General features: G+C 40.0%; 2 protein-coding genes across 5 annotated transcripts; one reads left to right on the forward strand and one right to left on the reverse strand.

The window, feature by feature from the left end:
- Positions 1-274: 274 nt before the first annotated feature.
- Positions 275-14,192, reverse strand: LOC108876432 (regulator of G-protein signaling 9). Of its 4 annotated transcripts, XM_018665934.2 has the most exons (19): positions 13,859-14,192; positions 11,980-12,076; positions 11,155-11,205; positions 10,951-11,057; positions 10,170-10,221; positions 10,034-10,092; positions 9,882-9,958; positions 9,714-9,795; positions 7,816-7,878; positions 7,307-7,336; positions 7,080-7,141; positions 6,566-6,679; positions 6,323-6,438; positions 6,098-6,185; positions 5,416-5,554; positions 5,215-5,297; positions 4,769-4,892; positions 2,666-3,069; positions 275-2,333 (listed from the first exon to the last, which is right to left on the reverse strand). In XM_018665934.2, the coding sequence occupies exons 1-19, from the start codon at positions 13,925-13,927 to the stop codon at positions 2,171-2,173; spliced, it is 1,980 nt and encodes a 659-aa protein (XP_018521450.1). In that variant the 5' UTR covers positions 13,928-14,192; the 3' UTR covers positions 275-2,170. The 4 variants fall into 4 exon arrangements, with proteins under 4 accessions (XP_018521450.1, XP_018521459.1, XP_018521477.1 ...); XM_018665943.2 differs by lacking the exons at positions 11,980-12,076; positions 13,859-14,192 and adding an exon at positions 11,592-11,962; XM_018665952.2 differs by lacking the exon at positions 275-2,333 and having other exon boundaries at positions 2,976-4,892; positions 13,859-14,190.
- A 704-nt stretch (positions 14,193-14,896) lies between these two features.
- LOC108876453 (guanine nucleotide-binding protein subunit alpha-13) lies at positions 14,897-26,465 on the forward strand. The gene is made up of 5 exons (XM_018665973.2): positions 14,897-15,244; positions 16,390-16,616; positions 19,924-19,974; positions 22,039-22,239; positions 23,983-26,465. Exons 1-5 carry the CDS (start codon positions 14,962-14,964, stop codon positions 24,352-24,354), a joined length of 1,134 nt encoding a protein of 377 aa, XP_018521489.1. The 5' UTR covers positions 14,897-14,961; the 3' UTR covers positions 24,355-26,465.
- Positions 26,466-26,971: the final 506 nt, after the last annotated feature.

The raw sequence follows: 26,971 nt of genomic DNA on the forward strand, positions 1-26,971 counted from the left end.
AGCTAAAACTCTTATTATGTGTTCCATGGATTATACTGCTTCTGGAAACAGATGTAGTTGTATGATTTTGTTTATGCTTTGAGCAACACAGACTAAATCCTGTTTACCTGCACTGTTTTGAGTAGAGGCAAATATATCTCAAAACCTGGGTAATGAAACAAAAACTACCTGCATGTCTAGATAAGTAAGAAGGAATGTTTGTATGTAGTTGGATGAACTGGCTCTTAACATGTATCAGTTTCTCATCAAAGTGCAAACCTTTTGTTAAGACAGTCATTTATTGAGGCACTTGACACAAGCCATGGAATGTACAAAACAAATACAATAAATTTAAAGTATTTTCACATTCTTGCATCTGTAAACATGGTAAAGAGAATACATTCTGACAGTTAATTCACATTGTACCATCGTCCCCCCTCTAAACAGAGAGACACGAGAAAAATATCAACACCTCGCTCAGGGTAGTGTACGGTATACAACAGCTACACAGTGTACAAAACAGCAGTGGAGCCAAATACAAAACTATTACCCCCATTACAGTGGCTCTTCATTAGTGAAGAGTGCATGTCTGACAGGAGTGGATCAGCAAATACAGCAACATGTAGACAAGCTGCTCATGTGCTCTCATTTTACCTGAAATGCATCTATTCAGTCAATTCACATAATGTGTGTAAGAGGTCAGTAAATCAGGGATGAGGCATCTAAGTCTATTTAGCGGCACAAGAACACTTCTCTACTTCAGAAACTGATCATTATTCAGTAAATATATAAATACATTATCTATATTTTAGCAGGCATGTGCACCGGCAAAGATTATACATGTCTGTCTGCTTCAGCTTGTCACACTCTAGGATGTAAACATTAATGTTTTTCTTTTGTATAACAGCTTGATGGTTGTCAGTTTTACTCGTGCTCCTTGGCAATCACAAAAATAACTTTGTTCAAATTTAGTTCAAGTTCTCAATAATGTCTGTGTATATGCCTGCTTTCTAGAAATGCCCGAGGCCAAAAAAAAACAAAACAAAAAAAAAAACAGAAAAACATTTCAGGTGTGTGAAGGTGGATAAGGCTGCTGTTGGGCTACTGTTCAGAAATAGATATGAGGTTTGAATGTGAAAGCTACAGCTCAGGTTTTGAAGCTCTTGGATGTTCATACACCCTGTTGTCCTCTTCTTGGGCCTGACAAAACTAAACCTTGACAAAACAAAACAGCTGGCTCAGCTGGTGCTCACATCAGTAAAGGTTGGTAACAATAAGGCTGTAGTTAAAGGAATACACCACCAAAAATATATATTTTAAATATCAAACATTTCACTGCCTGCAGGCTTGTAAGTCTAAGTTTGTTCCAACAATCACACCTTTGCTAAAATATGCCAAAATGTGGGTCAATATAATCTCTGATTACCGCCGATGTTGCGCCCTCAGTATTTTCCTTGGGAAATTTGGGGCATTTTAAAAACCTGAGGAGGGGTTTGCATTGTAAAATTACTCACAGTGAGTTTTTCTTCTCCAGAATTAAATTGAAGAAAGTTTTAAAACAGCCCATAGGCCATCGTAAGCAGATCAAATTCCAAGAAAATATTATGAAAAGTTAATGGAATGCTAAAAAATCAGAAATGGTACAGTTTCCTTTGGTGGATAGTCAATCATTTCTTAGAGGTGAGGGGTTGCACTGGAAGAACTAGGACTCACGACCTCTGTAGTTCTGTCCTTTAGTGATGGTCCTGCATTAATATGTGCAAAAAAGTGAGTGTTTGTTTTGAAAAAACTGAGTGTGGGCAGTGGAGGAGACGATTATGCTGCAGCAGACATGAAAGTGGGTCCTTTAAAGCCCACAGGCAGTCAATGTTTGATACTCAAACATCGGACATAGTAAGTTAAGATGCTCAGTCTATTGTAGAGCCATCTCTACAGTGTCTCACGTTGGCATTTTTGTGTCAGTCCTTTCATTGTTTGGTATTGATGTTGTAGTTTGTGGCCTGGTGGTGAGAATATGACCACATTTACACAAGGATGATAAACTCTGAGATTTTACCCTTTATGTTCTGTGTGAGATCTTTTATCTCTGTCAGAACACAGGGGAAATCTGCTGCCAGCCTGTTCATACAGACACATTGCATCATACAGATTTTAAAAACTCAATTTTTTATGCCTGTGTAAATCCATCCAATTAGCCCATCCCGTTCTGTGGAGTGAGGCTCTCCCAGGGGCAGATGATCTCTTTGGCTCCTATTCCTCCCCGAGAGGCGGGCCTGTTCTCCTCCTCCTCATCCTCAGACTCAATGGGGTAGATACGGCACTCTGGAGGAATATCCACTTTTATCTGGAAAAAACTGTTTGAGGTTGCAGAAAGGGCTTGGTGTAAGACAAACATCTGATATTCAGCTGAAATACAGTGCAGTCAGAAAGTAATAGGACAGTGACACATTTTTGTTGTGTTGGCTCTACTCCAGAGCATTGGATTTGAAATATAAAAATCAGTATGAGGTTAATATATATAAATACAAAGTTAGTACTTGAATCCCATGTTAAAGTGCTTCATTTCAAACCTGAAGTGCTGTATTAGAGTTGAAACAATGACTTTCTGACTGTACAGTGAGATTAGTGTGTGTTGTAGACTCTGCATGCACAACTGTCTTTGTAAGTGTTTTTGGCTCACACTCACTTGCCAATGCGTCTGGGTGGTGCCTGACTGGGTTGATCCGGGCTGAACGGCTGGATGCGGCTACTCGTCCCGGCAACTGAGTGGCATTTAGGCGACAAGCTCGCAAACATGGTGGAGGGGGTGCAGCCCCGCTTCAGCAGACGGCGCAGTGAGAGAGCCATGCGAGACTTGGGCACGTTCCCACCCACTGGGGTTTGGGCCTCTGGGTTCCCCTCTCCTTCCCCCTCACTGGCCTCCACTCGCCGCTCGGAGGCCGAGGTGCTGTCTAAGGCCACGCTGATGGGGGACGGACAGGCTGGGGAGTGGGCCAAGAAAGGGAGAGAGGGCGAGGCGTTGGCAGAGGGGGAGTCAGTGATGCCAGAGTAGACAGCGAGGTGGGGGACAGGAGTGGTGAAGCGGCACAGCTGTGAGGTCAGAGGGCGAGAGACGGAAGTTAGAGGGCATCATGAGAGGGTGTCACTCCAAAATAATGTGTGTGTGTTGTTCAGAAGATGGTTTCCTCTGTACGTACTTCTGTCATGATCAAAATCACACAAACCATTTACCTACACTCATATTTTAAATGCCATATAGGACATTATATAGGGCTATTGTTTTTCACTTATTTTGTTCATTAATCATTTAGCCTAAAAGGCCAGAAAATTGTGAAAAAGCACAAATTACAAATCCTCATAGTCCAAGGTAACAAATAGTTTTGTTCAAAAAATCTAAATTTTTCACTTGAGAAACATAAAAGTGCCAAAAAAAGGAAATCAAAAAAGTATTTTGTTGATCAATTAAACATTTTTTTCCAGCTGTATACTGTACTGCATACTGGTATATGCGTAGGTACCTTGAATGCATTACTGATATGATGGTAGATTTGTATTGATACTTTCCAGGAGAAGAAAGAAAGAAAGACAGGAAGAAAGGAAAAGTAGTACTGGTAAAAAACGAAAGTCCAACAAAAAGAAAAAGAAATAAAGATATACAAGATGAAAGAAAGAAGTTCAGGAGAAAAAGAGAGAAATGTCTCTACTCACTAGAATTATTGCCAATAATCAGGACAGAATCATCCTCAGTCATCAGACAATGCTGACACTTTGAAGAGACGTCCAGAGGAATGTGACATTCAGTCCTCATGAAAACAGTGAATGAATGACAACTCAAGACAAACACGTGAACATGAGGTGGTTTGTGGATGTTTTATTAGCTCATGACTGATGATGAAGAGAACACACAGAACAGCACAGAGCACTTTATGGGTGGAGATGGACAGTACAACACGTGTATTGTGAGAAACAGTGGGACAGACAACAGTTACAGCTTGTATGGACAGAGATGTAACAGATGGGAACAGATGTCTCAGCATGGTCATTTGCCCTCTGCCTGCAGTCAGCTCTCAACATGACTGGTGTATGGAGAAGTGGAATTCAGTAGCACTAACAAACAAATCAACATGACAGTGGTTTGGAGGGTCAGGACTGGATGGTATAGTGTTTTTTTTTTCACTGAACTTCAACAGTGCAGGTTTTGGCCATTTGTTGGCAGCAGAAACAAACTGTTAACAATGCTGGACATATCATCAGCAGTTAGGGAGCAACATTAGCTCCTAAATGCTTCATTGTTTTCACAACTTTGTTGCTAAGTTTGTCTGCTTTTTGGTGCTGGACTGGTGTAGTATTTATTAATATTAATTTGTATAAATAGTATTAATTTGTTTGTTGTGACCAAAAACCTATGCAAGTGGTGAGAGTGAACCAAAACAGTAAGACTGTGGGCTGGAGAACCAGAACAATGAGCTGAAAGATGCTAAAACGCTCCATAAAACTGGAGGGAACTGCCGCTGGGCAACTATGAGCAACCCCTCTCACTACACTCGATCCATTCTTAGAATAAAAATATTAATTATAGCAGCTTTGAACTAAAGCTAAATGGCATTTACAAATAAACTACAGCTTTTGAAGTGACTCCACTAAATAACTCAACAAAATCTAAATTGATCCCAACCCTGGCTGTTAGTATTCAAAACTCCTACATCACTGAACATCACGTTTGTGTTCAGTTCTTAGAAGGAGGACGAGGGGCAACTTCCTTGCCCTGCTTGCTAAGTTTGCTCATGACCTGTGTGATGTCAACAGGGGCGCTTGCCGCCATCTTGGCCTTCTGCTCCAGCTCCTGCTGCCGGAGGATGATGGGGCTGAGACTGGGCCGTCTGTTCTTTGCGTTCTGCTCCAACTGGGCATCACTGAGGAGACCGGAGGGATCGATCCATTCGGTGTACGGAGGAGAGAAAGACAAGGTGAAAATTAAGCTTTGGAGAGTGATGGATGTGGTAGTTTCAAGAAGCTACAGAGACACTAATATCAGCCAGAGAGATGAGAAACATAAATTTTAAGGTTTTTCAGACCATAGTCAGTGCTTTCTGTTCCCTCGAATGATGTGCCATTTCTGATTGTGTACTTGTTCTTTATCAGGCTGGTCGAGGAAATTTTTTCCCACTTTAAGCAGTTCAATATCTGAAAAGCTGTTAATCAAATGCAAAAGGTAGATAAAAAATAGCCTCTTACGTGAACTTGTGCTCCTCAGGAGCTATGGCCTTCTTCAGCGTATCCTTAAAGACTGGAGATTTCATGTACCGCCCGAATGAGTCCTGCAAAATATACACAAACACATCATGAATCGGTGGTGTTCAGTGATGGCGACTACAAGCCTGAGGGAATTTAAATGTTATCTTGTGGTTAAACCCACCTACTGGTGTGTTTACTGACCTTCTTCATGAGCATGTAGATGTGAGTTTGAGCTGCTTCCAGGACGTATCTGTGTGGGTGTTTCAGGCCTTTCACTGTGATTTCCATTGTCTTTCCATCGATGTTGATCCATCGTGGCGCACCACGAGCCAGGAAGGTCCTGGGATCAAGAGATGTGGAGAAACACAGGGAAAAACACTTAAACATAAGAGTGCACAAAGTGACTGTTGTGGGATGTTTCTCTTGGTTTCAGTTGATGGTGAAAACATCCTCACAGCTGCTTCAAAATGAATGAAATCATTTCTTTTAACATTTAATTATCATCATTTCCCAAGTAGGGCTGCAACTAGTAATTATTGTCATTTTGAGTTAATTTACAGCTAATTTTTCAATTTTGAATTAATGAAATGTTAAAAAAGAATAGTGAAAAAACAAGTATATTAACAATGTTAACAATGATGTAAAGCTGCAATCTGAGAATGTTTGGACTATTTTTTCTTGTTTTTTGCTTAAAAATTCACAGAAACAATCAATTGATTATCAAAACAGTTGCTAATTAGCTTTCTGTCATCGATTAATGAAATGATCAGTTTGTCTACTAATCGTTTCACCTGTATTTTTCACCCTTACTGGTATGAACATTCATTAAAGAAAACCCTTTTATTATACAGAGGCTAGAAATTAAGAGATTACAAGTCATTACTTGTAGATATGCTCCGCTTTCTCCCTCATCGTTGCAGCTGTGCCCCACTTCAGATCCTCGCAGCCTTCCCAGAACGCCAAGTTCTCACCTACAACGGTTCAAAATAGAGGAATTAGAGAAATTAATGGAAAAGAAAACCGAGTTATCACAATGGCTGTAGAATAAACACAGTGGTACCAAAAATGAATCTACAGTGTAGCAAGTTTACAAGAGCAATAGTCATACCACTGAATTCTTTCTTCAGGAAGAGTCTGAAATCATCTCGTCCTCGTGGGTCTGAGAGCAGCTCTCTGAAGCTGAACGTCCACCTCTCCACACGCATTTTAGTTGGTATTTCCACACTGACGCACACACAAATAACCACAGAGGAAGAAAATAATTAAACTGAAAAAATGTGCAAGTTATTTTTAATTCAGCTGAACCTCAATGAACACAGCACAGATTACGTATCATCCTCAGAAGACGCACTTGGGCATGTTCAAGGTCCAGTATGTGACGTCATCAGTGAGCCAAGGGTTACTGGGAAGACACTTGGAGAGGAAAGGGTCGTGGCTGTTATAGGTGGCGCAGTATTTGACCAATCTGCAAAAACAGGGGGAAAGAATTTACTTCGTCTGAGTTATAAGCTTTTTATTTTGAAACCAACAATTCTTTTAACATTTAACATGTAACTATATACTATTTTCTGAAGAGTTGCTGTGCTTTCCTGAATGAAAATATTAGTATACAACAGTATACTAATACAACAATACAACAGTATACAACATTATATGAGTATTTTGATGCAGATTTGCTGATCAAATCTCATCTGTGCATGACTTCTACCTGACCTCTATCTGCAGGTCAGTCAGTTTAAGTTATAATACAGATATTAAGTGCTTCCTATTTTGAGACATACTCAATATTATGATGCAACCAGTCTGAACCAATCAGTGGCTGGTCACAAATGTAGGACAACTGGAAATATGATGGGCTATCTTACGCTCCAATGGACACTGATGACTTGACTCTGGGCCTCATGATAGACTGCTGGGTAAAGATCATCTACAGCAAGCAGAAGAGAGATGACAGCTGTAAAAATGTGAGGGAAATAGGTCTGTCTCTGCAGATCACTGCTAATGGTTAACACAGCTGTTGGTTTAGATGAAACAATGAGAGAAAAATGTTGGAAAAGTCACAGAGAGAGTGAGAGTGTAAAATCTCACTTACAATTCTCTCGTAGAAGTCAGGTGTTTTTGTCTGGGGAAAAAAATACATATATCAAATGTTGCTTTACAGGTTATGTGTCATATGACAGATGAAGAATGATGCAAAGACAAAGCAGGATGTGTGTATTTGTGTGTGTGTGTGTGTGTGTGTGTGTGTGTGTGTGTGTTGAGCATGTAGTAGTAATGATTGGGGTTAGGAATGCATTATGTCAAGTATATATATGGGGTGGTTTGTGTGTGTAAGTGTTTGTAACCAGTTTAAAAGTCTGGATATGAAAATAAAGCCTTGGGAAATGCCTGCAGAGGAGAAGAGGACAGGAGAGAAGAGAAGAGAAGACAAGAAAAAAGAAGAGATCAATTTCAGTGAAAGATAGTTTAATTTAAAACAGCAGACAGGGAAAAGACAGGGAAGATACTGCACCTGGATCCATGCACTAAAGCCTCTTATGCAATATAATCTGATTGGCAGGAATTATGTTCATACAGGACGTGCAGAGACTCACCTGTTACCTCGTCTGCATTAGGGTCTATTCGTCGTTCCAGTCCGTAGTCCATGGCACTCACTGTCCCTGGCTGCACACACATTAACAAACAAGATTATACAGTGTGTGTTTACCAAAGGACTAATTAATTAAAGCAGATGGCTGTTTTATAATGCTAATCATACGCTGCTAATGTGCCACACTTTTCCTGAACATCTGTGAGACAACAAGAGGGCAGTCACCAGTCACGTGTAATATGTGATTTTGTGAATTTATTCTTGGGCATTACAACCACATCTCAAAGTATATATACAGTACGCAGGATGAGTCTGCTCCTGGTAAATTAATTTAAAATAGAAAGCTTACTTTGACTTTCATGAATAGAAGGATGAGTGTGTGCAGTATGCATGAGCTTTACTTTTTTGTTGTTGTTGCACAGAGCTACTTTATATATACAGTAGATGACATGCAGATTCAAAAACCCTCTCAAAAAGAAAGTGTTTTTTATTTATTTATTTTTTAATTACATTTTTATTTTCCAATGTTGCATCTAAAAAAATGTGAACATTTGCTGTGGAAGAAAAAGTTAAAAGCTTGAGAGAAAAATTAAAACTAGTTACCGTGATTTATTCTGACAAGGAGGTTAAAGGAATAGTTCAACATATTGTGAAAAAACACATTCTTGCAGAGAGTTAGATGAGAAGAGCAAAACTGCTCTCATGTCATGTGCATTTAGTTTACAGACATAGCACCACAAGGCAATTAGTTTTACTTAACTTGGCTTAGCATAAAGACATAGAACAGAAGGAAACAGCTTGCCTGGCTAGCATGTCTAAAGTCAAAATTTAGCATGTTGGTATTTATTTATTTTTTTTTTGTTTAATTTATACACACAACTACCCTCTTAAGCGTAATATTGTGAGTGGTGGTTGCACTTTATTTAATAGTTCACATCCAGTAATGAAAATCACAAAAGGAAAGAGGGAGGTCGACATGCGACAGCTCCCTCAGGAGGTTTTGCAGCCTTATACTGCTTGGTCTTGAATGACCAGTGGCTGATGGTGGCTAATGTTAAAGAGCTTAAAATGATATTAATGAGTCAGCTCGGTGACTGTATCAATCATCTCAACTTGTGCTTCTTTTACACAGTGTTCTAGCGTTGAGCATGATGCTGTCGCTTACTGTCTTGAGCTTTTGCTGGTTGCAGTTCAAGTTGTATAGTTAATTACAGTGCAAACTACTGCTCATGGCAGCTTCATTTATATATATATATATACAAGTGCTCCAGCTAAGCAAGCGTTCTACCTGACCCCAGGGTTTGCTGTGTCCCAATTATTTTTAGATAGTTTGATAGAAATACATTTTTTAGGAATATGTATCATATTTAATTCATGTCTGGGCCCAAAGTCTATGTTGTAAAGTGTTAGGATCCTTATTATTTCACTTGATATTTTCTTAAGTGGAATGTATTCCCAGACATATTTAATCATACTTAATCAAATTATCACAGTCCACTTGACACACACACTTAGTCTGGGTCATTTGGGAACCCTGCAGGTCTGGAAAGCAGCTGCCCACTTTGCAGCTGGTCGGTGATCCAGCCTCACGACACAAGGGCGAAATCGAGACTCACGATGCTGTGAGCACGAGGTGCAAACCACTGCACCACATTCTCCTACGCAGTGTGAAATATTAATCAGTCATGCCCTTTTCCTGTGACTGGACATGCAATGGTAATGAGGCATCATGGGTAGAGATAATGAGATACCCTGGGAAGTATAGAGGTGGAGCGCAATTTATTTTCAGTCCTCTCTGTCTGCTTGCAAGCCACTGCTATCTACATGAAGCTGCATCCTGTGTGTGCAGTAAAAGTCTGATAACTATCTGCACATGGCTGTGTGTGTGTATGTGTGTGTGTGTTCTCACTGGAGGCCTGTGAACCACCCAGTAGGCTCTCTCCTGGCAGTCAAAAACCACACGGTCCGGTTTCTTCCTCTCCTTTGCAGCTCTAAATAACACGAACAAACACAGAATTGTAACACCTCCGTAACCTTAGAATCGAGTGTGATGTCTCTGAGTTTCTCTCACACCTACCTGTACTGTTCTTTAGCTTGCATCACTATGAAATCCCATTTATGATTCATCCACTTGTGAAGACGGTTGTACTGCTCCTGACGACATAAAACAACATCTCAGTAATGGCCTACAAACACTGTCTCTTGGGGGTCTCTCAGTCTCATTCTTACCTGCTCGTGCAGCTCCAGGATTCCCTTCTTCCGTATGTTTCTTTTCGCCAGGTAGATTGCTTCAGTAAATGAAACAGGACAGAGCGTTTATTGAGTGTTGAAAGCAAAACACAAGATTAAATGTAGTCACACTCACCATAATCTGTATCCTCAACAGGCCACTGCTGTGTGGGCCAGAAGTATGGTGTCTGAAAAGGACAAAAAGTAGCTTTAACATCAAGTCAGACGTGTTGTTGTGAGTTGGATTTGTTTTGTTGCAGGTCAGAACCAAAATTAGGTCAGGAAATGAAACCAGACTAGTTTGAAATTGTACACCACAAACATAAATGATCCTTTCCTCTGACTTTTTTTCTATCCTCAAACTATTTCATGTTGTAATTTTATGTTTGCATGTTAGAGCAATTATGAAGAAATAAGCAAAAAAATAAATTAATTAAATTAAAGGTTGGAATGACCTCAGCTCTTCAGTGAAGCTTCCTTTTGTTTTTGTAAACTATTTTTTGTCCATTCTTCATTGTCACATCAATATAAAAATCCAGGAAATCTAATATGGCCACAAAGCAGTCCTGCTCACTGCAATGTGCAATGCTGCCACAACAGCCTAATGCAGCCAGAGATGTTTAATTCCTGTCATCATGTGTTATATGTTGTCAAATTGCCCCCACCTCAATCAAGTCAGCATCATTAAAGAGTTTATTTAATGCTCTGACAAATGAGATCTGGTAGTTTATAATGTAGTCTAGATGTTAGGAAAGTTTCAATCTTCAGCTTTCAAAGCTTTTTAAAGGAGGTTTCAGATATTTTCTGTCTGAATGAGGCTGTAGCATAACTTGAAATTTACAACTTCATAGCCCAAAATATTATTTCAGCACGTAAATAGCTCCATTCCCCTAAAATATGAAATATGGTGTGTTTACCTGGAAGCGATAGAGAGATGCATCTGGTTTGATCACTAAGCGTTTGTGGTCTTGTAGAGGGTAGATGTATCCTAAGGCCACCAGCATGGAGCCTAAGTTCCTCGCCTCTGAAGTCCAAAGACAGAGAGATGAGCAGGAATTGAACAGCTGCTGTGGCTAAGGTACATACAGTATATTAATGGTAAGAGCTGCTTCATCTCTCACCTTGTGAGTCTATCTGAAATCTGTCTGCTAACCATGCAATTATGTCTTCACCTAGAATAAAAGGAAAGATGCAAATGAGAAATCAGAGGTTAAAAAACAGAGCTCTGACAGCGAACAACAAGAAATAAAGTGTTGAGTGTGTGTTCATGGGTAGGTGGGTGGGAGTGTGCCTGTAAATGCCAGACCCCTCTCTGACAGACCACTACTGACTGTGTCAACGGCCTGTGAGCCTCTACAGCTGTGAAGAGACGGATGGAAAGGGAGGAGGAGGAGGAAGACAGGGATTAACTAAGGAAGAGGAGGAGAGGAGAGAAGAGGAAAGGGAAGGGAAGGAGTAGTGAGGAGAAGAGGAAAGAAAACGGGAAAAGAAAAGAAAAGAAAAGAAAAGAAAAGGAGAAACCATTTGCAGGTTTGCTTCACTTCCTTCATTCAGCTACCTGGATTCAAAGCTCACTGATGACATAGAAGTCTAGGTTCCCTCTCTTCTGCTTCTCTACCTCCTCCACCACCACCACCTCCTCACTATCTCTCTGTGTTTTTCTCTTGTTTCTGTCTCTGTTTCTTGCTTCTTTTTTTCCCCCCATCTCGCCCGCTCTATCATCCTCCTCCTTCACCTCCCACTTTTTTCCTCTCTCTGACTCTGAGACCGCGGGGGTTGTCATGGAGATGAAATCTGTAGCTCTCGAGTTTGAGCCCAGAGCTCTGGTATCCTCCAGCGAGACTATGCAGGGAAAAAAAAATCACTCAACCAGCCACTGAATAACATCAAGTGTGTACTACTGTATATGTGCGTTTGTCAGTGTTTGTATATGTGTGTGTCTTTACCAGATATAGCGTGTGGTATTGTTGTGATGACTAGTCTCTGAGGCTGCGACTTGACTCCTGTTTTGGGGTCCTGCATCTCCAGTAGCACCTTCTCCGCCTGCATGGGGGATAAAATAAGGGGTAAGAGGAAGCTACCGCGACAACTGATTGTAGCGGGGGAGGGCACAGAGGTCACCATGCCAACAGGCTGCTTTGACAACAGGTTGGGAAAATCACAGCAGTGCATACGGTCATTTCTGGATTTTAAAAAAGTAGGTTAGTTGGATTTTTGTGAATGTAATATCTCTGGGGTGTGATGGTGATAATGAACATTATTATGATCCTCAGCATGAACACCACTGTTAACATCCTTTCTGTTTAATGAAAGATTTGGAGATAAATAGCATCTAATTGCCTTTTGTTGCCTTGGAAACTTTGAGGCAAATTGTCCCTCATAAGATGTTGAGGCTCAGTATCAAAGCTTGTGATTAATACTTCCTATCAGACAAATGTTGGGTGATTTAGTGACTGTGATTAAGTGAATTCTCGCAACTTTTTCTTCCAAGAACAACATTGCAGTTCTGAACCTTAGCACTGTACTAAGTGAAATGAGAGGTTTGTGATGTGCCCTGATCTCATGGCTTTTGTTTGGCTTGTGTGGGAGGTTTTGTGGTGAGTCACTGCAAACAGTTTTTTTAGTTATCATATCATCTGATCCCCCCAAAGATCCCCACAGCTGGTGTGTATACTGGAAAGCAAGGAAATTGTGCAGTACATCAATTCAGTGTGTGTATGTGTGTGTGTGTGTGTGTGTGTGTGTGTGTGTGTGAGAGAGAGAGAGAGAGAGAGAGAGAGAGAGAGAGAGAGAGAGAGAGAGGCAGAGTGTATGCGGATGACTCCCTGGCCTGTTTGAAGTGGCTTTGTGCTTTGAAGTTATCCTAGAGAGGCTATAAGCCCCAGGCTGAGTCGGACCAAAGTGGGCTTTCAGGGACCAAAACACAAAAGTTCTCCTGGAAATGAGTTCTCTGAGAACATTCCCGTGGAGAGCATGACATTGTGAGTGCTGCACCTGTGATCATTAGAGTCTTACAATATTTTTGCTAATGAGGCTTCATTCACTTTTGTCTCAGTTATTTCCTACACAATTTACTCTAATGACAGAAGTTAAATATCCAACTCCTGGTGTGAATGAAATTTAAGTGTGAGATTATGTATTGAGCCAAGTTCTGGCTACAGGACCGAGTTGTTGTTTTCCAATGCACAGGTGCCTGGATTAACTTCTTTCCAGCAGCTGAGTGGTGTAGATGGAATCACTGATACTGATCCAGGCTTAATGCTTATTAAACTGAACGACCTTATCACTGTGAAAAGGTTGCAACAAAACACAGTCTAACATTTAGTGTGACAGACAGATGTAGAGAGTGCACAGGAACCAAAATGACACATGATTTGCTCTATTTTGATGTTTTAATGCAATGAAATTATGAAATTAAATTAATCATGTAACCAAAATTGTGATTTAAATGCATAACTGAAACCTGGTATACTTGTTATTAGTTTAGTTGCATTTCTTCTAAGCATTCTGTAGCTCAAACGGTACGTTGTTGTGCTTTATAAAAATGTCTAACACAAATAAATGTATACACTAAAAGCATCGGGAAACTGGGAATTCCTCTGAGAACCTGTGGAGAATACAGATTGTTTTAAAGGCTAATGTAGTTATAAGAGCAAATGCCGGATCAGCCAATGTGTCTGAGGTTACAAGAGGCCACTACAGTCCAGGCATTGCGTTAGATAATTCATATAACTGATCTATCTATCTATAGGTGCGTCTCAAGATATAGTCTATAAGCCTGAGCCAGGCTGTGGCCATCACCACGGATTTAACAGGAAAACCTACCTTTTTGAGACAAGCCATCCGTGGTCGATATCTCTGTCCATGATCCCGGATAGCGTTTCTAATGGTCATGATGTCTGGTGCTTTTCAGTCTCTCACACACACGCACACAGTGATACAGTCGCCTGCGAACCCCTGTGTCGTGTGGGGATGCTGGAGGGGAAGTGCAATGATCGATACTGGTGCTGCCTTCCAGTGCTCTCCACTGGTTCCTACTTAAGGCTCGGAAATTGTAAACATGTTGTTACATTATCATCTTACGCATACAGATGGGTGTTACGATCAAACTGACTTAATGACACGGAAGGTTGGTAATACAAAAGAACCATGCAAATGCACAATATAAATCAATGACGGAGATATATGAAAAAAGATCGGAATAACAAAAATAAAACGTTTTATTCATCAATTATTAACAGCAATAGTGTGACTTCACCTCATAAATATACATGGCGACTCAAAAAATATCTGCTCATTGGAAGTCGGGCCTTTTCCGTGAGAGTTTCCAATTTTGCTGATCTTTTGAAGCGCGTTCAAGTGTTCCTTTTTAATATTTCCAACGGCCTGTGAAAGCAGCATACCTAAAGGGAGAGAAGAATCAACCAATCAGAGGGTGGTTGTGACCAGTGACCAAAGTGAACCAGCAGAGGGCGACCTAGTATCGCCAGTTTATTCCAGTGTTCCGATTTATTTTAAAATTAACTGCATTTTTAGATTGTTTTGCTGGTTAAAAACACAACAGGGTGCTTAAATTTAGCTAAATTCTCAGTGAAACTGAGCATTTTAGTAGTAAATTGTGTAACTGCGTCATTTAGACCGTTAAAAGCTTAAAACTAGCTATATTCACACTTTCAGCTGGAATATTTTCACGTGAACTTCATATAAGCTAACGTTAGTTATATTTGTGTGTGTCAAGACATACGTAGTTAACGATAAAATTCTAAAATTCTGTGAGTTTACAAGACATTTTTAAAACGCGTAGAATGACTTGAGATTGATGATAAACTGTCAGCAGCACTACTTCCTGAGTTTAGGGAAGGGGCTTGGTCCCGTGCCTGCGCCCCGCGAACGCGCATCAAATTAGCATCGATGAAGTTTGTGCGAACATGGCGGATTTCCTGCCGACCAGGTCCGTGTTAAAAGTTTGTCTACCTGTCTGCCTGCTTAACAGCGGCGAGGTGGAACAGCTCCGAAAGTCCAAGGAGATCGACAGATGTCTTTCCCGAGAGAAAACGTATGTGAAACGGCTGGTGAAGATCCTGCTGCTAGGCGCTGGCGAGAGCGGCAAGTCGACTTTCCTCAAACAAATGCGGATCATCCACGGCCAGGACTTCGACCAGCAAGCCCGAGAGGAGTTCAGAGGCACGATTTACAGCAACGTTATCAAAGGTAACCTCGCTGCTAACGGCAGGTACACTAGGAGGGGGAATAAAGTCGTTTTGCTGCGACAGAAATGCCCGAGAAAGACGCTGAAAATGGATGGGAAAGTTTCCACATCTGTTGAGCAGCGCTGGGCTGGGTGAGAGGACATATATAAACAGTCTACATCTGCTGTCGGCACACCCATAAGAACCGTGTTTCTGCTTAAATCCTCATTTTGAGGAGCTCACAGCCGTATAGACATAACATATTTAAAATTTTCAGCATGGCTACACACAAGCCAGCAGTCTCAAATAGCCATAGGCAAGATTTGTTGCTCAACAGCCAACCAAGGGATGAAGATAATGGAGGGTAAACCCACCACTGCATTATGTTGAAATGTGTTCCTGTTTGACCACTCTTTGTATGTACAGGGAGTCACTAAATAACAGGGACATTTTACAATACAGTACATTTCAAGGTAAAAAAAAATTATCCATAACCTGCCACAGTGTTGAGTCAATGCCAGACAACCGTCCCAAAATGTATTAACTGTAATCAGTAAAAGCTTCAAAAATGTATTTATTTATACCATTTGGAAGGTCAGATGTTGCTTTAACTGCCCACCTCTGTATATGTCAATGAGATTAATTGTTAGTACAGAAACCATAGGAAAATGTGGGTATTTTAATCATTACTCTTGTAAACCGAGTTGTAACAGGTAGTGGATTAATTGTGGTTATCGGCTAATTGTTTTAGTCATTTTTAAGCTAAATATTGTCAAATGTTTCCTGTTTCTTGCTTCTCCGATATGAGGATTTGATGTTTTACGTTGTCACACATGAGAGTGAACTGATGATCTAGTTTGTCAGACAAAACAAGCATCATTCACTACCTACATTTTATAGACAAAATGATTAATGGAGTAAGTGAGAAAATAATAGGTAGATGAATCAGTAATTAAAATAATGGTGAATTGTGAATCTTCTAAACTAATGGATTATGTTTATCTTGTAGCTGTGATGGCTTTAAGTCATAATTTTTACACCCCTCTACATCACTGTTGTCAGACAAAACAGGTTTCTAGGACAGGTATCATTTGTATCTGGCCTGCTAAGGTTTTAAGCTGCTACCAATGGACCTCTGTGAAAACAGTCTCTTCACTCTACCACCAGGTGTACGTGTATTGGTGGATGCGCGGGAGAAGCTGCACATCCCATGGGGCGACCCAGACAACCAGCAGTATGGGGACAGCTTGATGGCGTTCGACACCCGGTCGGCTAAGATGGCCAGCGGCAAGCTGGAGACGTCCACTTTCTTGCAGTACATGCCCGCCATCAAATCTCTGTGGGCAGACTCGGGTATACAGAATGCCTACGATCGTCGCAGGGAGTTTCAGCTGGTAGGTGGATGTGCACACACACACATACACATTGAGATGACATTACTGAAATTAAATGGTGGGCCAGTTTTTGTACCAGCTGACATTGAACTTTTTAAAAACGTGGCTTTAACACAACTCAATCTAGTAAGAGTTTCAAGTGTGGCTTTCACAAGAGTCAGAGAGTTAAAAGGCGGGGAAACCAGCTGCGAAAATAGAAAGTGAAAGTGATTTTTCTTTGTAATTTATCCTCCCTTTCCTCTCTCTCTGTATCTCTCACTGTGATTTTCGTGTCTCTGGCTCTCCCTCCCTTTATGTCAAGCCTTCAGACATGTGATTGAGTCAGCTTCCTGTTTACACCTCTCCCTGCTCCTCATGTCTTGGTTGTCAGCATGTACATTTTAACACACTGACATTTAACCCAAAATAACACCACAGCTGTGGTCGTGAATTCGTTCATATCCATACTGGTACCTTTCTGTGCTCTTATTTTGCCTGGTATGACTTTCACAACCTGCTGTGGTTTAAAAAATTCCCAATTCTGCTGCCCTGTATTTGCTTATTTTACGTAAGCTGTCAGGTCATGTCATAAACGTTATATATTGTCCAGCTGTTGAGGAGCTCCACACTGAGGAGAGAATAGGGGACACACTCTAAGTCGTTCTCAGTAATGAGACAAAAGCAGAATATTAAAATTTTTCTGTCAGTTGCATAAGGCTGAACTGTTCTCAATAGCGTTTTGTTAGCCTCTCTCTCCCTCTCTCACACACACACACACAGAGCTTGTTGGTTTGAGCTGGTTGTGCAGACAGAAAAGGGGAATAAGAGTGATCAGAGCAGGAATGTTGATCTGTAGTTAAACAGCTTTATGCTTACAAACAGAGCCCTGGCTCTCCCACTCAGTGTTATTTGCCCACAAACACTAAGACTGTCACACACCTCAAGTTACACAAGTACAAGGACACACATATATTTTGTGTGCATGCAGGGCTGAAACTAACTATTATTTCCGAATATTTTTGTACAAAAAAGATCAGAAAATTGTGACAAATGCCCCTTAAAACTACAAGTTTACATCTCCGAATTGCTTGTTTTGTGCAGCAGTCTAAAAACAAAATATATGCAATTTGTCATCATCGGAAACAAAAGAAACAGCAAATCTTGTAATTTTAGAGGCTGGAACCTGTGAATCTGCCTGAAAAATGTATTTACATGTACTACACCTCTCTGTCGCCAGGGATAATTCATGAACCACTGAAACCTGGTTTATTCTGTTATTAAGCAACCTACACATTAGTCAAATTATACACCAGAAAACAAATGAACAAAGACACAAGACACACACTCAGTCCAGCAAACAAAGAGTTATAGAAGTGTATTTAAAAGTTAAAGTAGTTGGGAAGAAAAATGTTGCAGCCTTTATTCTTTTATTTACAAGTTTACATATTAGGTTAAATCTCATTCTTTATTTACAGCCAGTTTATGCATAACACTAACACAGGACTACACAAAGATACAGATTACTGCATAGCTGAAATGATGAGGTCATAAAGTGAAAATTAATCAGATATTATTTTGGTTATTGTTTCATTTATTAAGCAAAAATACACTTCTTGGTCCCATCCTCTGTGAAGATCTGCTGCTTAAATCATAGTCACCTTCATATTTTGGGGGTTTGGATTGTTGTCAATCAAAAGAAGTAATTTTTTAGTTGTTACTTTTTACTATGTGCAGTCCATCATGGTGTTGAAAACCTTGAAATTAAGGCTTAATTGAAATGAATTAAATCTAAAACCTCAGGGCATTATCGCACATAAAAACCAGAAGCAGCAGCTGAAGAGTTGTTCTGTTGGGAGTTGTTTTAAATTCTTCCTGCTCTTGTTAGTGTGGACTAATTTGTTTCTCTGCCTGCAGATACGACCCATTGTGTTTTGACCTGGCTGCCTTAACTATTTGCATCACAAATCACACGTGCCTTCAGGCTTGCTCGTATTTATCATTAAAAACACATGTACATACTGAAACCACGAATGCATTCTCTCACTTTGTGTGGTACAGAGTTCAAAGGCGGGTTTTTAATACCAACCATGAATATTTTCTCTCCCCTCTCATCTGATTATTTTTCTTTTATCAGTGTAGCAACATATACTGCTGATGAGTCACAAAAACACCTCAGACTAGAATATATTTTATGTGGCTACTTTACAGATGATATACTGACAAATTATATAATGTTACGTTTCAGTTTTACTTTTACAGCACATTCATATAAACAGCCCAGAGTGGTTGCTCTCCTTGTTTCTCTTCTCCTTTTTTATCTCTGTGATTTTCAACAATTAAAAAACCACCAGTCCCCTCAGATTTGAGCTGCTTTACTCAAGCAAAGCCAGTTATGGCCACAATTTAAATTTAGCTCCACAGAAAGGTAACTTTTCTTGCTGTAGGCTTTTTACCGTAGCACCACGCCATTCTGCTCCTCCCTTGTTGTAATCCTAACCTTGCATACATATCCCATGTGCAGACACACACATACACAGGTTTTTCAGGTCAGGTTAGTTTTTTAAAAGATCAAAAGGTGAGTACAGAAGCTTTACAGTGAGGGAAATGGCTGCTACATGGCGCTAGTTCACAGTAATACAGCCCACTACTAATCACGACTGCTGATGAGATTTGAATTTTGTAGCATGGGTGCCATTAATGCAAAATACATGCAAAATAAAATCCCCAGAAAAGGCGCGGTGACGCTGTGGGCCACAGGAAAAGGAAGACAAGGAAACTGTCTTTTGCTTTTTGCAGTCAGTTTTTAGTGTATGTTGAGTACAGGACACACACACTCACACACACACACAGACACAGACACAGATAAAGGAATGCATCTCAGTCTTGGCACACTCATGTCTAGGCTTGCACTAATTGCGCACAAACATCGTCAGAACGGCCTAGAAAAAACACCCTCCGCACACACACATACACAGACCAAGCCACATTTCTATATAGATCAAAGAAACACTCTCAAACACGTGTCTACTGCAATACCAAATACTTTGCATCCTGCTTTAGCTCCTCAGAGCAGAGTCAGGTCTCAGGCGGACACACATTTTTGACAGAGAAAAAAACAGATTACCTGTGTGTTTGTGCAGCAGCTAAAGAGAGATTATGTCCTGCAACAACTTCAGGCCTCTACAACAGCAACAAATGTCTGACTACTAACTAATGACTGCAGTGGTAGCAGTTGTATGTATGTGTATTGTTCTGCTCATGATTTTAAAATTTTGAATCTAATAAATTGCATAGAATTAACAGAAATTCCTCCTCTGTCCTGTCGCAGGGTGAGTCAGTGAAGTATTTCTTGGATAATCTGGATAAGCTTGGCGACCTGGTAAGTTGTTTCTGCCTGCACTGATTGTTATAATCAAACATGGTGTACATGTTATAGTTAATTTTGCAACGTCTAGACAATTTAAGGTTAGCTGACAAACAGCTAAGTTGGTTGTTCACCATGGAAATGCTGACATTTTGGGTGAAGAGGTTCCCATTAGCTGACCACTTAAACCATGAGAAAACTGGTCATTGCATTACATCAGTCTTATAGGTTTGGGAAGTTTGACTAAGTACTAATAGATATAATACCAGGGTATTTGCAGGTGTAGAAAAGCCTTAAAAAACATGGAGTGAAGTTCCTTAAAAACATGCCTTAAAATGTAATAAAAAGTATTACATTTAATTCAAGTCTTAAATGAAGGCAGAAATATTGGTTTGTTTTTGATGGCAGCTTTCAGCAAACATTACACACCTATAGACTAAATGTGGGATTGTTGCAATGGTAGGTTGATTTTCCTCAAGTTGCTGTCTAGTATCCACCTGCTTTTAGGGAATCTTTTTATTATCAGTTTTTCCAATACACAGGCTGTTTTCCATATTTCTTGAAATATCGTATGAACACTAGGGTATTTTATTCACATTATCCCCATTTTTCTCTCCTCTTGCATACACCCAAATTATTAAAAAAGAGATTAAGAACATTGCCACATAAAAAAGTAAAAGGTAGATACTTCAAACTGCTAAATAAATAACAGCTGCTATTTCTCCCCTTAATACTATTACATTTCTGTTCAATCGTAGCCCTGTTCATTCATGAGAAGGTTGCTGTTGTGAGTTAACTTCTCAAATTTTGTCATATTTTTAACCCAGACATGATGTGTGGCTTCACTTCCCTCTTCAGGGCAATAAAAAGCTTTGCTTTTAAAATACAGATATACATATGTACAGATTGATATGCCTTTGTCTTGAAATTAAGATCCAGAGAGTATAAGTTAATTACCTGAGGTATTTACATCAAAAATGTTTTTTGGTAACACTTTACTTATCTTTACGTCTCCTTATTTAGCATTTGTAAACAGTATATACACATTTAATAAATGTTTGATAATACACTCTAATGTATTTATAACATAAAGAAAAATTATTCTATGAAGACATATTTTATATTATTACAGCTGTGTTGTATTGTCAGTCATTATATTTTTAAACAGCAGCTTCCACTTATGAGTGTTCACAGGTTGAGTTACAGTTGTTGCCTAAGGCGTACATTAATAAACACTTAGTTATAATCACATTAAATTCTGTTTAGAAACCATTAGTTAAACGCTTACATGCTGCTTATTAATGCAAAATAGCATAAGTGAAAAAAAAGTTAAAGTGTTTGAGATCATGTTAATAACCTCCTCAAACGTTAAGAGAGATAACCATGAGACTTGTTGTCATTATATTTAGTTTGACAGGAATTCATCCAGTTCTAGTAGTATTGTTTGTGTCTGAGCTTGAACACAAGCTTCCCTGGAAATACCAGCAGATATTTGCAACTGCTAAGCTTCCAATTTAGACTGAGGTTTCTGTAGAAACGGACATAACCCAGTTTTGAACACACAACGTTAAACATCTAGCAATGCATTTTTCATGGTACGTTTCTCCAGAGATGAAAGTGTGGGCTTTTCCACTGGTTTGTTTTGGGCAGGAAGTACTTTAAAAAGTGTTTCCTTGTAATGTTACACTTTGCTGTAATTTCCTCAAAGCTCATAAATGTGTCATCTCTGTGCTGATCACTAAGTTACTTGAGCCCATTTTAACCGTGAATGAAAACCTACATCAGAAGTGCCTCTTCTGAAAATTTCCCAAAAATTGACTGAACAAGGTAATACTAATGTATTTCTTTACCTCACCTGAATGAAAAGAAGCAGATGCAGGCCTACTAATTTATGCAAAACAATTTTTTTCTGCTTTAGTATGTTTTATTATGCTGTTTGCATCCTCTTATGAAAGGACATTTAAAACTGTAGCATGTGGTTTTGAAGGTATTATACAACCAAATGTCAAAGAGTAATCAATATCAACTGGTTACAAACTCTAGACACTAATTCATTCTTTCTTTCCATCTCTCCTCCAGAATTATCTTCCCAGTCAACAGGACATCCTGCTGGCCCGTAAACCCACCAAAGGCATCCACGAATATGACTTTGAAATCAAGAATGTTCCCTTCAAGATGGTGGACGTGGGAGGGCAGCGGTCAGAGCGAAGGCGCTGGTTCGAGTGCTTCGACTCCGTCACCTCCATCCTCTTCCTCGTCTCCTCCTCTGAATACGATCAGGTGAAAAAAACATGCTACTGTTGTGCCCGTGGTATCTCATTTCCTGTCTCTCTCACATACACACACAGACTTGAGATAAGACTGATAACTGGCACATTAATGAGTTTGTTGTAGCAGATAATGTTTGGTGACTTTGTGATAAATCATGATCACTGTGTCTATATGCGCTCTCCTATTCTGTGGAGTTGTTAGTCTATACTGCTGTGATTTATCTCACAGCATGTGTAGACATACACCTCAAATACAGCTCAACCAATTATACCTCCAACTGAAACTGTTGTATCATTGTCACCTATATTTTGTGCATGTGCACATAGTGACTCTTGAGCTCATATGCTCCTCCAGTCAGTGGTAGGTTAGTGGTTAAGACTCAGACCAGTGATTGTGATCAAACAGTTGGTTGCACGTCATTCTTGTTGTTCTTCATTATACTACAAACAAAAAGTACCTCCCCACCCACACTTTCTTTAGCTTATACTTTTTATAGAGATTATATAAACAGCTCATTGACAGGTACAATAATCCGTCATCTCTATACAAAGGAAAACAAAATGAAACAGCACTGAAATTTGCCTTGTGTGTTTTGGTTTTATCTTGCGTTATTACTGCTGCACAAACAATTGCTCCTCTGGAGACAAATAAAGTTCTACTTGGCTTGACGTGATAAATTATGGTTTGAAATCTCAGTTTTATGGTCATGTTTGATAGAGCATGGAAAACAGAAGAAATGCCTGCACAATAATCTTTGTCTTTTCTTTGTATGTTATTTTGATGTACATATTAACATTGTGCTTGTTTGTACAAGTTGCTTAAATGTCCATGTAAAGAAAGTAGACCCCAACTCATACTTGATTCTGATATTTATGACTAACTTGAACATAAATTTTGCATCTTTTTTATTGAAAATTTTCATCACCTACTGGCCAACGTATACACTGATGTTGATAAGTCTGTGTTAATATTGATCCAGCTGATATATCAGTTTGGATTTACATGGAACTCCATATTCTGTACAGCAGAGGATAGTTACATGTCTGCAGCGGTAAACACTCCTGTAGCAGTGGTTTCTATTGCTTTGGCTCTGTCTGAATCTGCAGTCAGAAACTACACTGAGAGGCGAAGGACACACCTCCCAGTCAGTATCCAAAAAATATACTTAGAAGATGCAGACTGAAATGGGTTAGCATGTTTGGTGTGTTTACACAGATGTACATGTGTCTTCAGTTCAACAGCGTTGCCAAATAGAAACTACAGTGCTCGCAAACAGTGAATGTAAACAACACAGGAGGCTCTTCCAGCTCTTGTTCCTCTTTGGTGTGCACCACACCAACAACACTTACCATACATATATATATATATATACACACAGTACACATCAATAGGCTAACCTTACCTACACCGTTTGACTTACAGATAAAAACTGACCCACTGCTGAAGTGTTTGAGCTCACACTTCAGGATTTTTGTTCTGCGCATGCTAAGACATAAAACAAATTTGACTTGGTTCACAGTGAAAAAACTACATACAGTTTGAGAGAAATACTTAAACTGTAACCCTGTTTCACAACAAGGCCACTAAGCAGAATTGAAAGGCATTTGAATTTAAAGTTGGCACCGTGTTAGGGCTCTGTCTATTTCTATCTTTACTGCTATTTTTACTGCTTTGATTACTAGTACTTTAAACACATGTACAGTAAGTAGTAGCAGTCGTAATTGTAATTGATCCCTCTGTTGTATTTCACAGGTGCTGATGGAGGACAGGCAAACTAATCGTCTGCGTGAGTCGCTCAACATCTTCGAGACCATCGTCAACAACCGCGTCTTCATCAACGTTTCAATCATCCTCTTCCTCAACAAGACAGACCTACTGGAGGAGAAGGTGAAGAGCGTTCCGCTCAAGGACTACTTTCCTGACTACACTGGGCCGGAGCACAGCCTGCCGGACATCCAGGCGTTCATGGTGGAGTGCTTCCGGGCCAAGAGACGCGACGGCACCCAGAAGCCCCTATACCACCACTTCACCACAGCCATCAACACGGAGAACATCAGGCTGGTGTTCCGGGACGTCAAGGACACCATCCTCCACGACAACCTCAAACAGCTCATGCTCCAATGACCCCTGTCAACCTGTGAAAGTAGAGGACCTGAATGGGGACAAACCTCCCCCTCACTCCTGAAGAGGACTTGGGAGGGACCAGCCTCAGAAGAATCCGATAGACATCAGCATTCTTCTTCAGCCGTTTTTAAAATTAGTTTTTATGCTCCTCTTTTGAAGAGTTGGCCTTCTTGTTAGTTCAGGGTTTGGTAGGGAAATGAGTCAGTAGGGCAGACTGTCTGTGGTTAACAAAAAAAAAACATAAAAAAAGACAAGCAGGTGGTTTGGATGTTGGATGACATCTGATCTCTGCTGCTTTGTTTCTCCTCTGGCCTGAGCTCCGCCTTACAGCACTAGACTCGCTGGGGCTTTTCAACTCACAAGGTGCTGGTGCCTGTGTCAGTACCTGACCGTGGAACCAACATTTTACAAATAGGGCATATGGTTTCTTAACCACACATACACCTTTGCTAAGCAACAAACAGGAAATTACCGTGGTGAAATAATAACATGTAAGCAAACAGCAGTTAGATGGCTTAAATGTACCAAGATTATCTGTGCCAGAGTTGATTGGCTAGTCCATGTCCAAGCACTGAATTCATCTAGTCCAAAATCACTCCATTATGTCAGTTGCACTCTCCAGTGCTGCTTTGTGAACATTATTTCTAAGCCCCTGTCGTCTGTAGAGGGTTGCTGATGATCTGGAGAATGCACAAGTTTTTCTGTTTGTCTGTTTTTTTACTTTTATGGACAGCACCATTCCTCCCTCTTCCCATCCCAGTTACCTGTTTGTCTCAGTTCAACATCAGCAGGTTGAAAGTGCTGGCACGGAGCCAGTTTTGCTGGGACCAGGACCAGTTCATTGATGGTGAAAGTGCCACTCAGGATGATTAAAAGATCTGATGTGGAAACTGGCTCCAGCACCAGCACCTTGTCTGTGGAAAAACTGCTAGAAAAGTGTAAGACTGAACCTACAACGCCTTTCCACATAATGTCCTATAGACAAATCACTGTTTGAATCCTGCATTTGTGCCTATGTCTCTATCTACATTTATAAAGTCAGTCTCAGCTTCCTTAGACACGTAATTAAGATGTCCTTTTATTTTTGGTCGGTTTGAGGGTAAAATTACCTTCAGTTGGCACACTAGGCAGGTGAGCCAACAAGTGAACATGCAGTCCACTGTTTTCTCAGGGTTGAATCAAAACCGGCATTAATGCTGATGTCATTGTTGGTGAACGAACTCAATAATCTAATTTTAATCTGGGTGGCAGAGCTGTGAGACTCAGCCAGGCCTCAGTACAGTTAGCTAGGTGGTGTTTGGTACTGTATCCTCCTGGCTTTGACCCTTGATCTTTGACCCAGAACCCCCCGCGCTCCTCCTCTGTCTCTCCTTGTTTTCATCTCTGATTAGATGCCTTGTAAAGGGACAGATCCCCTTTTTGCCTGAATGATGAATGTCTGTTAATAGATGTACAGAGATTTGCTCTAGATCGTCTGAATATACTGGAACCAACGTTGCTGTGGTAAGATGTAACCAGTTGTAAGAATTTCTGTGTTGGCACTGAGTTGTGTCTTCTTTTTTTTTTTTTTTTTCAAAAATGCAACCTTGTGCTGTTTAGAATTTCCCTTAAAAAATAAAATTTGAAATTGTAGAGAAAAAAAAAACACAAACAAAAAAAAGCTACTGTATTTGAATACTTTTGTCAGCAACTGTATTCTGTAGGGGGCCAGTCTTTGTTAGAGGACAACTTCCAGGCACTGTTAAAATCTCTGTTTCTCTGCCAAATCAACCCATGCTTTCTTGACTCTGTTCACATCGACAGACTGTAGTTTCTCTCCAAAAACACAGCCCCTGTGAGCTTCAGTTTGCTTCCAGTCCTGGCTTTGTACATACTGTAATCTGTTGCCATGTAAATAATATTCAGGTTTATCTCCTTATATGTAAATGGTTGTAGAAATGGCGTATTTTTCCCCTTTCTGAATGTGTTTCAAATCACTGCTTTTCCAATGAAGATGACTTTTTATGTAGATGTATTTTTGTGTAATTTTTCCAATGCCTTTTTGAAATTCATTCCTGTGTCAAGTCTCATGCCACTCTAACCCTCTCAATAAATACACTTTTCTAATGAAATGAGGCTCCTCTTTGTATATTGTATATAGTATTAAGTGCGTGTGTGCGTATATATATATCCTATTATTTTTTATCTATTTTCTTGTACTCAGTTACACATACAAAAATAATTCTTTCTAACTTGAGATGGAGAGCCAAACTTGGTCCCTGGCCAACTTACCACAATAGTAGGATCTTGTAAAATTAAAATTTACTGCAAACAAGCATGAATGGGCTGCCCCATGACACTAACAAGAAACCGTCTCACCTGCTCAGCGAAAGCATATTTTTAATAAATTAAATGCCTTGTTCTTTCCGATAATATCGTACATACTAGTGTGAACATGTAAAGTACCCCTATGTCAGAAATATGAAAAGCTTTAGCGGGAAATTTGACCAATATTTCCAAAAGTTCATCGGCATTCTCGGGGATTTACGCGAAGACGGAAGTAGACGGGGGTGAATCATCTCATTCAAGCGTCAACGCGCCACACCCACTAAACAGATCACCACATGTTCATACAGCA

Source organism: Lates calcarifer, linkage group LG23 (genome assembly GCF_001640805.2).
Source record: "Lates calcarifer isolate ASB-BC8 linkage group LG23, TLL_Latcal_v3, whole genome shotgun sequence".
NCBI lineage: Eukaryota > Metazoa > Chordata > Actinopteri > Centropomidae > Lates > Lates calcarifer.